At 34.6% G+C, this 14125-nt stretch overlaps 2 protein-coding genes across 4 annotated transcripts; both read right to left on the bottom strand.

Moving 5' to 3' along the window:
• Nucleotides 1-686: 686 nt before the first annotated feature.
• Nucleotides 687-2273, bottom strand: LOC126594167 (uncharacterized). Of its 2 annotated transcripts, XM_050260383.1 has the most exons (4): nucleotides 2148-2273; nucleotides 1884-2001; nucleotides 1488-1691; nucleotides 687-1119 (listed from the first exon to the last, which is right to left on the bottom strand). In XM_050260383.1, the coding sequence occupies exons 1-4, from the start codon at nucleotides 2178-2180 to the stop codon at nucleotides 1079-1081; spliced, it is 396 nt and encodes a 131-aa protein (XP_050116340.1). In that variant the 5' UTR covers nucleotides 2181-2273; the 3' UTR covers nucleotides 687-1078. The 2 variants fall into 2 exon arrangements, with proteins under 2 accessions (XP_050116340.1, XP_050116338.1); XM_050260381.1 differs by having other exon boundaries at nucleotides 1884-2273.
• An 8309-nt stretch (nucleotides 2274-10582) lies between these two features.
• LOC126592515 (abscisic acid receptor PYL4-like) lies at nucleotides 10583-12644 on the bottom strand. Of its 2 annotated transcripts, none has more exons than XM_050258214.1 (2): nucleotides 11667-12644; nucleotides 10583-11019 (listed from the first exon to the last, which is right to left on the bottom strand). In XM_050258214.1, exons 1-2 carry the CDS (start codon nucleotides 12339-12341, stop codon nucleotides 10963-10965), a joined length of 732 nt encoding a protein of 243 aa, XP_050114171.1. In that variant the 5' UTR covers nucleotides 12342-12644; the 3' UTR covers nucleotides 10583-10962. The 2 variants fall into 2 exon arrangements, with proteins under 2 accessions (XP_050114171.1, XP_050114172.1); XM_050258215.1 differs by having other exon boundaries at nucleotides 10583-10854.
• Between the last annotated feature and the right edge of the window lie 1481 nt (nucleotides 12645-14125).

The raw sequence follows: 14125 nt of genomic DNA, 5'->3' as shown, positions 1-14125 counted from the left end.
AGAAGAATTATGTGGCATAGTAATATTAGTACCCAACTGAACAACAATAGGCCTAGTAGAAGAAGATGTCCTATGGTTTATATCAGTATCAATTGGTGATGAAGCATAAGTTGATACAGCAAAGGGAAAACAAGTTTTATCATGTATCACATTTCTGGACATTAAAAGCTTGTCTGTCAACTTATTAAAACACACAGAACCTTTGTAGCCATAAATATAGCCCAAGAAAATACACTGAGTAGACCTAGGTTGCAACTTATGAGCATTATAATGTCAAAGGTACGGATATATCGCAAATCCAAAAACTTTCAGTGTAGACAAATCAGGTTTCTTATGAAAAAGTTTCTCAAATGGAGAAATCATCTGTAAAATCTTACTAGGCATTCTATTTATTAGAAACACAACATAAGCCACAACATGATACCAAAATCTATGAGGAAGTGATGCAGTGGACAACAAAGTAAGGGCAGTCTCCACAATATGCCTATGCTTCCTTTCTACTAATCCGTTTTGTTGTGGTGTGTATGGACACATACTGTACAATACCCTTATGAGCAAGAAGATTTTTTAAAGCATTACTGAGAAATTCACCACTACCATCAGATTGCAATATTTTGATCTTGGCTTGAAACTGATTTTCTAGATAAGCACATAATTGTACAAAGGTACCAAAAACATCTGATTTATTGATTAAAGGAAAAATCCATACAAATCTTGTTGCTTCATCTATAAATGACACATTGTACCTATAACCTTCAAATGATACAATTGGTGAAGGACCCCATACATCATTATATATCTTATGAAAAGGAATTGATATTCTGTCAAACTTCTCTGGAAATAATAACCTACTAATTTACCACTAATACAGTGAGAACAAGTCTTAGGATGTACATTAGTAGAGAAGTAAATATTAGAATCTCTAGGCATAGTTTGTAGAACCTCATTGGAAAGATGCCTCAGTCTGTGGTGCCATGAAGAAGACTTTACCATTTTGCCCAAAAATGCTGAAGAGACATCACCTTGATTCATCACAGTTGGAAAAACATGCATAGGAATCCTAAATAGCTCATTGTTGCTACTCTTTCCTTGATATAGTACTTCCCTTGTTGCCTTGTCCTGCACAAAGAATTCAACATCATCACAAATAAACCAACTGTGGTTATCTCGACAAAGTTGTTTTACAAAAAGTAGATTGACTGTCAACATTGGAACATGAAGAACATTTTTGAGATATAAAGGATGAGAAGAAGTAGGTAATTGGCTAGTGCCAATATGTTTGACAACTAAACCTTCCCCATTACCAACAATAATCTTCTTATCTCTATCATAAGGAACTGCAATGTTTAAGATAGTGACATCAGGACTCATATGGTGTGGAGCTCCTGTATCAACTATCTAAGAACAATTTCCAGAGGTAGGTTGAGCAATAAATGCAGTTGGCAATTGATTTTCTGGAATATCTGAAAAATTATGAGAAGACTGACCCTGATGAAAAAAAAGGTGGCGCAGAAAAATCAGGAGGCACATTTGAAGATGCTGAATGAAATCCCTGATAACCAGAGGTACCAGCGAAAAAACCGTTCTGAGAAGAATTGTACTGAAACTGAGAATGATGGTCTTGAAATGCAAAATTTGCATGTAAAGAAGCTTGTGGATGAGCCCCTTGATATGCATAATTGCCCATGTGTCTGCAATCAATAGCAATATGTCATTTCTTTCCACAAATCTGGCACTCTTGAATTACTTGATTATTTTCACTCCTATAGCAACATGTAACAACAATATGTCCTTTTCTCAAACATATTTGACATTCAGGAATGACCGTTTGTCGATTAGATGTATTTCCAGACCAAAAACCACCAGACTTTGAATTGTTATACCTTGGTTTATAGCCACCATTATTCCTGCCCTTGTAACCATTATTACCATAAAGCCTAGTTCCTTGACCTCCAAATTATTGCCAGATGATTGAAAACCATTACCATTTGAAGTTCCATACTGAGGAAAAGAAGATTGTGGAGCAGCCATGTTTGAAGAATTAGAAGCATTAAAACCATATCCAAAATTTTGTGTAAATACAGAAGGAGAGCCAGGAGCAACAAAAATACTAGACGCGCCAGAATGAGATTGAAACGATGAATTACCATTATGAGAAGAAAGTATTGCCCCATTGACATACATAGCAGCCATACTATGAACAATAGTTTGCATTCTTAGGCCAAGCATCAATAAAAATAAAATAAGTGTATGACATTCTTTCATCCGTTCAAGTATTGAATCACACCAAGATAAACTTACTTATTTTCTAAATTATTGCTTTTAATTAATAAGGGTCATTTCTTAGCCATAGAAAGAGAATGACCACACACATCAGATATAGAATTATGAATCTTGTCTACCAAACTTGGAATTAAGCTGTTTTAGGTCGTCCAATAAAAATTGGAACCCCACATATATACATGGAAGCTTTCCAATGGGGATGCTCAACCAAGAGTAAATTAGAGATTGACAAGGAACAGCTGACGTACTCTGATAAACATGAGATGCTTTATTCACCAATTGTCTAAATTTAATCCGTACTCATAAAGCTATAAGTTGCACCAATTGGGCCTTGTTCCCTTTACATAAAACCGTGATATTATCCACCAAAAGAATATGAGAGGAAATTTCAACTGCTGAAGGAGAAGGAATAGCTTTGACCTTTTCAATTTCAAATAAATGCACTAAACTTCGGTAACCTCCTTTGCAAGAAAAAAAAAAATGAAAAAAAAGAGAGAGAGAGTAGATAATGGATCGCTCCGAACACCATGACTACATTCGAAGAAGCCAACCTGAATTCCATAAAAAAAAATAGAAAGCCTCACAGATGTCAGAATAGAACTTACCCATTGGACAAAAGTTGAATTTAACCTAAAAGCAAAAAGAAACCGGCAAAGGAAATCTCAGTTGAGAGTGTCAAAAGCTTTAGCCACATCAAACTTTATAGCAACATTCGTCAACGCATTTAGTATCAAGCAAGTTGACATATTCAAAGCCAGAAATATGCAATCAGAGATATGTCGATATTTAAGAAAGCATATTGGTAGGCAAAATTATCCGTGAAGCAAATGAGGCTAGGCGAACAAAAAGAATTCTGTCAATAATTTAAAAAATGAAAGATTCTACTCAAATGACAGTGATTATAACAACTCTTCATTGTCAAGTAATTGTCAAATTGGTTGGGGCATATAAACTGTTCTGTTAATAGAGGGTCGTTTTTGTAGTTTACGCAATAACAAAGCTGTATATCCGTTATCTTGTACATTAAATTAGTGAATACATAGGTGTTCAAAAAGTATAAAAATGAGGTTGACAACTTGACATCCCACATCCTAACTTCTGGTTGTCGTGAAGGAAACTCAAGGCCTTGGTATGGGCTGATGGCATCCCCTTTCAGCTAAACCTTTTTTGTTTTTTTGTCAAAGCTAAACTTTCTTTTTAATTGCCGAAATTTCAAACCATATAGCAGAGAGGGTGGCAACCATATTTTGAAATTCAGTCGAGGAGAATTGCCTAGGCAAATTACTGATGAGATTGAGTCTCATATTAATGGAAGGAGAGATCTTATATGAGTTTATAAGTTATGCTACTTCTTATATTGCCAATTGATTTTATAGTGGAACCTCAATTTTTTTCATAATATTAAAGCAGGTTGTCTCATGTGTGAAACCCAAACGGCCACACGTGTTTCACGTCATCCAGTTGTATTGTCTACATGTTAGGCTTGAAAATTTACCACACGTGAGGGAGCGTGTTGAGAATGAATCTCACATTGATGAGAGGAGGGACACTGCAAGTGCTTATAAGTAAGTTGAGCTACCCTCATATTACCAATTAGTTTTATAGTGGAATCCCAACTTTCTTCATGGTATCAGAGCAAATTGTTCCATGTGTGAAGCCAAACGGTCACACGCACTCCACGTCACTCCGTTGTGTTGTCTATGCATTAAGTTTGAAAATTCGCCACACGTGAGGAAGCATGTTGAAAATGAGTCTCATATTGATGGGAGGATGGAGGCGGTGTTGAGAATGAATCCCACATTGATAGGAGGAGAGACCTTACATGAATTTATAAGTAAGTTTGGTTACTTTCAATATTGTCAATTTGTTTTATAGTAGAACCTTAACTTTCTTCAATTATCACAAATTTTCTTATCAATACCAAGAATGAAATCACCAAATACTAACAGTGCATCAGGAAACCTGTTCACACTTGTTTGATCAATAGAAGACAACAATGATCCATGTTCCACAACAGTCGTTACAACATAAATAAAAACAATACCTTGCATCATATTGCCAACCAAAAACTGCACAAACAAATGTTGGCTAGAAGAAGAGCACACGGTCGGAGATAAAATATTAATAGTAGTGAAACACCCAATATTTGAAAAAGACTGTCCTCGGTCATTAACACCCAGCAAAACCATCCTAATTGAATTCCAATAAAAAGCTGGAATCCTTGTCATTGAAGTCGTAGGCTCAGCTAAACTAAAAAAATCCTAAGCATATGTCCGACGTTCATTCACAATCATATCATGCCGATTAGTTGCGACCTGCACATTATGCTCATTCCCACTAGTAGAAAAAACACTTTGCGCGATGTTGGTACCTTCGTCGCGCAAAAGTAAAAAATCGTTGCCTAAGGGTTTGCGTGATGCAACCTTCGTTGCACACTAACCGTCGCGCCAAGGCAGTGACGGTAGGGTTTGCGCGACGAATAAGTAACATGAGTCGTGCAAACCCCTTTTTATTTTGTTTTGGTCAAATTTTTTTTTTTAATTTTTAATAAATATTGTAATTAAATTATAAACAATAATTAATTAACCAAGCAAAGGTATTTAATTATAAGATATATGAAAATGTACATACAAGATGTCCAAACTAAAAAGAAAAAACTACAAGTAGTCTTCTAGGTTTGATACATTAGGCTATTGGGTATCGACATGGCGATGTGGCTCTGAGAAGTAGCCTCGGTAAGGGGCGTAGGCTCCCCAGTCAATGGAGCACTCACAGTTGGAGCAGTAGATGCTGATAATGCGGGAGGCGCATTGGTCACACTCCGACGACAAGTGATCAACTGCGACATCTATACATTTTTTGAACCATAAAAATATAACATTAGAAACTAATCCTTTCTTGCATTTGAAACTAGAAGAAAAAGGCAAAGAAAACTGACATAAGGAAATTAAGGTTACTTTTGCATATCCATGAGCCATTACAAAGAAATAATTGCAGCATTATGAAGTAATAGCTTTTGCTAAATTTGATCATTTACCCTTTAAGGAAAAAAAGTTAAATTTGCTATTTGCAAGCTAAATCCTTCATCTCATGCTCACGAAATTAATGATAATTTCCTGAACAAATTAAGCTAAATCCAATGGTATATAAATAACGCATTCCACAAATTATACGATCCCATTAATTAACACTAATGGGATATTGTATTGAGCTTGAGACTTACGAGTGAAGGCAGCAGGTACCAACAGGTTCACAAGTCCGATAAGTTTGCCACCAACGAGTTCTGGGATTGCTGAGGTGATGACCTACAAAATGAAGAAAGTAACTAAGCCAACACAAATTAAAAACGTGTTAATGCAGAGAAACCCATAAGTGTTAATAGAGCAAGTAATACTCCGATATTGTTCTGAAATCAACTACTTATTAGTATACTATATAGGCTTAACATCTTAAGGGTGCGTTTGTTTGGCCTCACTAATTTTCACTGGACTGAACTAGAACTACTTATTAGTGTAATCCTGTGTTTTTTACATGCAAGGACTAAGTTTAATGAGATTAAAGGGGACTCGTGCCGACTAACTCCCTCTCTAGAAGGTCTTAGAGAAACACCCCCTCCCCAAAACTAGAGGACTGCTAAGACCATATTCGATATAGAGTTGCTTGGTCGTCCTCGTCCTCATCCTGCTAAATCGTCCTCGTTTGGTAAATCCCGCCGATTAGTTGGACCGCCTTGTTCGTGTCTACACCGATGGGATCTACAATCTCTTCCATTTCGGGCACGCTCGCTCGCTCGAGTAGGTCAAGAAAATCGCTAGTCTCTCTCTCACGCATCATTTGCAATTGCCATTTGTTGATTCTATGTTTTTCTTTGTATTTGAAATCTGGGTTGCTCTTATTTCCAACCATTATTTCATTATTATTTTTTATGAAATTTGTAGTTTTTGTATTATTTGTTATTTGGATATCTTTTATTTTGCTGTCTTTTGCTTATGCTGTGAAATTTGCTTTCTTTTTCAATGATTTATGTTATGTCTATTGATTGAATATATTGACTGGTTAATCATTTTCTTTTTCATTTACATCGTTTTGCTTAAGTTTATTGGATTTGATGAGTCAATTTCATATTATATATTTTACTCTATTCTTAGTATGTTTTGGTAGAATTTTGATACTTTGCTTTATATTTTTAATGTAGGATATTAGACTTCTTCTTGAGAAAAAAGTGGCCAAATTGATTAATTTTGGAATGATTCCAATTGGAAAATGTTCGTGTGTCCCTTGACTTGTTCGTATCAAAATTTGGGATTTTTCTACCAAAAAGTTATTTTCTGGCGATGAAATAAGGAAGCAGTGCGTGGCGCTGGAAAATGATCTTTTTGGGCTTAATTGCGAGTTTTGGAGCCCAAGATGACCTTTGATGGGTTTGTGGCCTTATGGAGAAGTGTTCAGAATATTCCAAGCTTTAAATCCAGCTATTTTGGGCCTATTTTGGAGTAGATATGGGTCCAAAATATGACTGATTTGTGGCTGGACAGATTTGCCATATTTGATTAGGATTATGTTTCCTAGTTTCTTTGAAGTTATTATGTTTTCTAGTTTTTAGAAGACTTTTTCTAGTAAGGATTTTAATTGTGTAGTAGTATAAATAAAGTTTTTTAGCCATTTGGAGGGGAGAACACACACACTACTTTGGAGAACTTTGCTAGGCTTAGAGAGCTTTTGACGATTCAAGTTTATTTTCAAAGTGTTTTCTATCCATGTTTTTTATAATATTTTGTTTTATGATTGTTCGTAACTAATTCCTTTTGCTAGGGCGAGGCCACGAGCCTTAGTAAGAATATGTAGTTTCTTTTTAATTTACTTACGATATTATGCATGCAAGTTTTGAATTATTAATCATCATGTTTAAACTATCTATTTGTCTTAATGTCTGATCACTATTAGGATGTTTAGAAAAGTAATTTGATGTAATTTTGGTAGGAGGTTGGTCCCTGAAATTGACAAAAGCTTCTTGTGATTAATATGTGCAAGTTCACTTAATATGAATACCACATCTTAAGGGTTACATGGTTTTTCGAAAGGTTTCACAAAACTTAATGAGTCATGCTTGTTTAGATTTGATCTAAATACTACAGACGGGTATGTTTAATATACGCTCTATGTTGAGGGTCCAAGTAGGCATACTTTAGGAAAACCTAACCTTCAAAATATGCATGTGTAATTCATAAGTAATTGGAAGAACTATATAGGATTGTTAAGGTGACGGCGGAACCCTAGTGTTTTCACAATTTATTTTCAAAAACTGTTTTCTTTTAGTTTATTTTATTTTGCCGATTTATTTAATTATTTTTATTAAATTTGTTTTTATTATTTTAAATATCAAAATCAACCTTTTCCCAAACCTTGTTTTAAGTAATTAATTAAGATTTGATTTTACACAATTTATTCATTCAATCCTTGTGGAGAACGACCTTACTAGAGTTGTTATATTACAATTACCTTGTATTCTTGCAAGTATTTTAGGTGTTTTTATCCCTACTTTTGAGATAAAAGCTTATGAGTACGTAAAATGCATTGTTTTCTTGTTATCTTTGAAGTAATTTGTAAAACAAATGATGTGGTTATTGATAATTGGATTGTTACTTAAATGTTAATTAACGTGCTTATTTCATATTGGTGACACGTCATTTAGTTTGTAAATTTAATTTAAAATAGGGACACTTTGGATGCGGTCCTTAGCTATCAATATTCTTTAATTGAAACCTTGTTAGTTTTTAGTTTTTGATTGAGGTCCTTGACATTAATGTAATAATGTAAGTTACTATATTTTTAAAATTAAAAATTAAAAATTGAAATTTGTAATTGTTTATATTAATGAGATTTTAAATAAAACCCATAATTTATGGGATTAAAAATAATAAAATATAAATTATACTCTCTATTATATTGTGTGTGTGTACATATATGTATGGGTACATTAACCAAAATTAACAAAACAAGTTATTGTACCAAAACATGGATACATTCTCAAATCAACGAAAAAGAATGTACCCATATAAGTTTAAACATGGATTAAAAAATTTGAAAGGATTTTATATTAAAAAAAGGGTACATTTTACATATAACAAATTTTTGATATATTTGAGAATGGGTACATTTAAGATTAAAAAAAATTTAAAAATTATATGAATGGGTACATTTAAGATTAAAAAATTGAGAATCTTTTTATATATATAAAAAAAAACTAATAGGTACAAACTTAATTTAATTTTTTTTTTATTATTTTGGAAATGTTTGAATTGAAAATTAATTAGAAGTTTAATAGAGGTGTGAGTATTAAACCCTAAATTAATTACTAATTTTTATATTAAAAAATTATATAATAAACATGTAAATTCATTATCACATTAATGCTAGGGACTTGAATCAAAATTTAAGAACTAATAAGGTCTTAGTCAATGAACAGTAAGAACTAGGAACCGGATACTAATTTTTTCTTTAAAATTTTATCTCCCTAGCATTATCCTCTTTTTATTATTTGCTTCAAACAAACTAATTGTGACATGCGTGATGCATCATGGTTTTTCCAGGAAGCAGCTGCTAGCCTGCTAGGTCATGAGTGATGATGTAATCTCTCTTATATACTAGTCAATAATTTCCATGCAAAAAGTGAAAAACCATACCAGCCCCCATGATGTACCAGTCCCAGAGAGAAAGAGAAGCATCTTGTTCATATATATGAAGAGTTAACGTTAGGGCAGATGGATGGAATGAGTCATATACTGATATGTGGGTGGCGTGAAGGAATTGAAAAGTAGACAAGAATACACGAGAGAGAGAGAGAGTGCCTTCTCTTCCCTCCCACTTGCTTACCAACTTGCAAATCAGATAAGATGTATATAGTCAATCAGTCTCCCTTCAAACATATATTCAAAACTTCACCATTCACATTTCTGCCACAGATACCGATCGATCGACCCACACCCCGCCAACTTGCATTTCTTTAAACGAAAAGAATGACCATTAGAGAGAGAGAGAGAGAGAGAGAGAGAGAGAGCAAGTTGCAACAACTTCATAGTTTGCTTTGCAAGTATCCTTCCTTTTCTTCTCTTTTCTTTGGAAGAACAGCTAGCTGATAGCAACTGTTTGAGTTATCAAAAAGAGCAAGTTGCAAGGGAAGAGGCAGCTAAGCTATTTGATTCCCGTCAAGTTGTTCACCATTTTTCAATGTAAATATATATTCTCCCAACAGTCCAACCTCTGCATATACATACTCTCGATTGTCGATACCATCCATACAATACGACAATATATGCTTTCATATTCTCTTCTTTATTTACTTTGTTTTTCTAGGTTTTGTAAGAAACGTTTATCTCTATGTCATTTTCTACTTGATCGTGATTAGCGGAGGACAAATGAAACAATTGAGAGAGAAAAATCTCTTGAAGGTAGTTAGCCGGCTTCATTTCCAATATAATATTCTTCACTTTTATCTCTCTGTCATTTTGTTCAAAATTAAAAACTTATTAGTAGTTCAAGATAGGAAAATAATTTCTGCACCTCGATCTATCTTCTCCTTTTACACACCATTTGATTTATTGGAATCAAATGCTAAAAATAAACATGAGTATGCAAGAAAATAAGAAGATGAGTGCATGAAAATCAGTTTCATTATCTCTAATTTTGTTTCCGATTTCTTAGTATTTGAATCTTGAAAATGGTAACGTTTTGCTCTATATTTGGTGCCCATACTGTTTTTCAATGTAGTAAAATACATACAATATATTAGCTGTATTTTATGGTTTTTATACATTAGCTGTATTTTTTGGACCTAAAATGTCAAAGCTGTATTGTTTATTCAAACAAGGCTAGCTAGGTTCATTTCTGTGTCCACATTGGCGATCAAACGTGCGACAGAAAGCTAACAGCATGTTTAGAACATTATTATACTACTTCATCACAAACCCTAATTATTAATCAGCACTGTAATTAATTTATTTTTTTGTGAATAAAAAATCTGGAAATATGGTTCGATGCATCAAGTGTCACAACACAATTAGTTGAATTTTTTTTTTCATGTTTCTAACCAATTGTATTAAACTTGGTGTACTAGACTGTATTCCCGATACACTAATTAATCTCTCCGAGCAAATCATATAGGATGCAACGGGAGAAGTGATTTTCTCACTCCCTATATAATAAATAAAATATCAATCTGATTAACAACTTAATCTACATCGTATATGTTTAACTAATACAATACCATCTACATTGCATGTTACCTAAACCAAAACCCTAATAGACGCGCAACTCATTACTGCGCATTAAACGACAAAGTTAATATTTCATGAACTTAAGAGTTTCTAACGATAACATAGATTGATAGCAACGCATGACAATGAGAATTAACTTAATTACAAAATATAATACACAAAAGAATTTACACAAACTACACTCTTACTCTTAACTTAATTATGCCAGTGCTGTGAAATGCTCGCTGAGACGCCGGACGAATAATTTTGTTGTTGAGAAGCCTAGCCAAGTAGGTCACTGCCTCAGTAGTCAGCAGCACTGCCATTACCATACCCATATTAATAAAAAAAAGTTCAATATTATCCAAAATATTAGGCAGCAGCATGGCTTCTGCTCTTTTTTCAGATCATGTCTTCTTGCATGCCATTATAAATTGGACAAGGATTGTCTGTCCTTCCATTTTTTGTGTTCTTTCGTGCCTTCCTGTTTTATGTGATCACAGTTAAATTACGTTAATATTTTATATTATTTTTTTATAGAGATAATAACACAAAAATGAATAGTAATATAGAATATTGGCGTGATTTAACCGTAATCACACAAACAGAAAAGCATGAAAGAGCACCGAAAATGAAAAGGCAGACCATCATTGTCCTTATAAATTTCTCTCATATTCCAATTAGACGAACAAAACCATAAAATAATCGAGGACATATTGATTAAATATAGACGATACAGTAATGATCGAATATTGACCACATATCGACTAGATATCAACACATACTGAAATTTATCTTTTCAGCCATTGAAATTTGAAAAGTGATTATTTAGGCCAATTTTTCCAAAATTAGTTTATATCACACACGGTAATAGCACTGATTAAAGCCTTAAACCTTGAACTACTGAAGCTATTTCATCGGATTAAAATCACAAATCGATGGCGGAAACGCCAGAAAAAAAGGACAAACACAGATGACTAGCTCATAACCTCGATCATAGACATTCGATCACGATGATTTGACGAGCCTAATAAATCCATGTAAGCAGAAAAGAAGGAGGATCTAATTAATTAGCTAAGTAGCCAAAGTATGATTAATTAATTTTAATTAAATGATTACTATCATCATTACTTGCGTCTTGCTAGCTATATCCTCGGCGATCTGAGCGAGTGACTGCAGGTTGCAACGAACAATGGTGTCCACGAAAATACACGTGTCATCCCTTGTGTTCCCGTGCGGCACGTCCACCACGTACGACTCCACCACCACCGTTCCGCCGCCTGCGCGCGACGACGGGTGCAGCGTCGTCACCGACCTGTAGTTCGACAGCCGATGGTCCCCGCCAACCATGCTGAAGCTGATGACGTGGCTCTCGTCGTCAAGAATCTCCAGCCTCTCCGTGCTGTTGTTCGCAGGCAGCCCCGATATCACCTGCACCTCCCGCAGCGACCCCACGTCGCCGCCACCCGCGATGACGTGGCAGCTCTTGACGAAGTGCTTGTACGCCTGCGGGTTATCGAAGCGCCGCACCACCGACCACACGGTGGACACGGGCGCAGCGATCTCTTTAGTCACGGCGGAGCAGCACTGGTTAGGACCCACCGCATGCGTGTGGTGCCCCGCCACCACTTCTGGTACTGTGGCCCGCTTCTTACTATTATTATTACTATTGTTGTTGAGTAGCAGTGCAGCAGCTCCTCCGCCTCTTTGGTTTTGGTACTGCGACGACGCCATATTGGATGTCGCCGACGTGGCGGTGTGGACACGGTGGAGCAAGACTGAGGATTTGGGCGGGTTGGGGGGCATTTGAGTATCTCACGCTTGAGTTGAGCAGATGCAAACTGGGTAGCTTTATGGGTGGAGAGCTTCTTCTGCCAAGAGGGAGGCTCTTTGCTTTGCTTTGGCTTCTGGGGGGGAGATCTTAATTCTTAAGGACTCTAGCTTTCTCTCTCTGTGACGCACAAACAGAGAGATGAGTTAGTTGCATTTTTCAAAGCCGAGAATTAGTGAACGTAAAAATGGGGAAAGTTCATGTGCGGGATTATAAAATAGAAACAAGTTGGTCCTTGAAGCCAATAAGAAAAGGAATAAAAAAGGGAAAAATAAACGCAAGTTGATCTGTTGAAGTTATCATATTAGCCCTGTACTTATTTTTTTTTATAGATAAATAAACCACAAGTTGATTTGATTCCAAGTTGACCCCCCTGAAAAACAATGCGGGGGATTTAATTAAGTTATCATTTCATTTAAATATGTTTTCCAACTCATGAATTTGATTAATCTAGGGTTTATAGCTGAAATTTGTATGGTTGTTGGGCCTCACAACTTCAAGTCTTCAAGCTTGGCACACTCGCCGTATACTTACGGGAGAAGAAATAAGTATAAGAGCATTTTTACTTAATAAAAATGGGGGAAAAAAAAATAAGGATGAGAAAATTTAGAAATAGAAAAGGTTAGGAAAGAAATAAGAATAAAGACATATTTATTAGCATGTGGTTTAATATTTTAGTAGGATAATGAATAATGTATTGGGTTTCTACGTATGCATTAATTCGAAGTACTCGTGTTCCTCTATGGAAGATGAACATATTTCACTTCTTTCGAATAACACATATTCATTATATAAATTTCATAATCGAAATGGTTTAGTATCTTAATCTTTATTTGAGATTATCTCTACAAAATATAATTGGAATTGGATATTGTTTAGCTATCTAAATTTATGGAACTAATCGACGGTGTGAGTACCAAATAAAATATTTATGAGGAATCATCGATTTATTTGATACATTTAAATGACTAAACAATCTCCAATTAGTATAACTTCTGTGTAGGGAGGATCTTTAAATAAAGATTAAGAAGCTGAATGGTTCTATAATGAAGTTTATACGATGAAGATAGGTTAATTACAAAATGTGGGATATGTGCATTCCTTCATGAGAAAACGCGAGTATTATTCTTTACGAGTCTTTCCCCTCACTTTAATAATAATAAAATAAAAGTTGAAGGCATATTTATTCAATAGAAATGAAAAATTAAGAAATGAGAAAACTTAAAAATAGAAAATAGGAAATGTTGATTTGGATTGCTAATTTATGGGTGTTTGATTATGAATTTTAAGGGGAAGCTAACATTTTCGGCAAAATTCCTACCTTTTTGATTTCGTGGTTCCTTATATTTATCAAAATATGTGTATAAGAACCATTTTTTATACTTACTTTTTAATAAATATAGAGAACTCAAGAATCAAAGTAATTATAATTCTCATTCATTGTAAGTAAACACCCCTTAAGATGACCTATTCTCTTTATCAATTTAGTTCGTTATTTTAAAATATAGCATTGTGCATTGTGGATGTGTTTATAAAGTCGGAAACCAATAATTTCAATAACTAGGTAATATCTGCAATGCTTTGTCAGTCTTCTCAGTGCTCATACAACAAATCACCTTCAAATTGGCTCATTCACCACCAAATCAGCCGATAATTCAAGGATCTCATTGGCTGCTGATTTTAATTACTTCATTTGCTATGACAAGTAATTGATTGTCCACTTGCTGAAAAGGAGGAGAGGTCATCCATTGGAGAGGTT

Source organism: Malus sylvestris, chromosome 12 (assembly GCF_916048215.2).
Source record: "Malus sylvestris chromosome 12, drMalSylv7.2, whole genome shotgun sequence".
Taxonomy (NCBI): Eukaryota; Viridiplantae; Streptophyta; class Magnoliopsida; order Rosales; family Rosaceae; genus Malus; species Malus sylvestris.
The sequence above is the reverse complement of the archived record's forward strand: the minus strand, read 5'-3'. Positions and strand labels throughout refer to the sequence as shown.

Coding starts and splice junctions, on each gene's coding strand:
- LOC126594167 (XM_050260381.1), bottom strand. CDS start 2,265: ATGAAAGAATGTCATACACTTATTTTATTTTTATTGATGCTTGGCCTA. Junction 1,692..1,883: donor AATGGTGGCTATAAACCAAG/GTATAACAATTC, acceptor TATTGATTGCAG/ACACATGGGCAATTATGCAT. Junction 1,120..1,487: donor CCACCTTTTTTTTCATCAGG/GTCAGTCTTCTC, acceptor TTCTTTGTGCAG/GACAAGGCAACAAGGGAAGT.
- LOC126592515 (XM_050258214.1), bottom strand. CDS start 12,341: ATGCCCCCCAACCCGCCCAAATCCTCAGTCTTGCTCCACCGTGTCCAC. Junction 11,020..11,666: donor ATATAGCTAGCAAGACGCAA/GTAATGATGATA, acceptor CACATAAAACAG/GAAGGCACGAAAGAACACAA.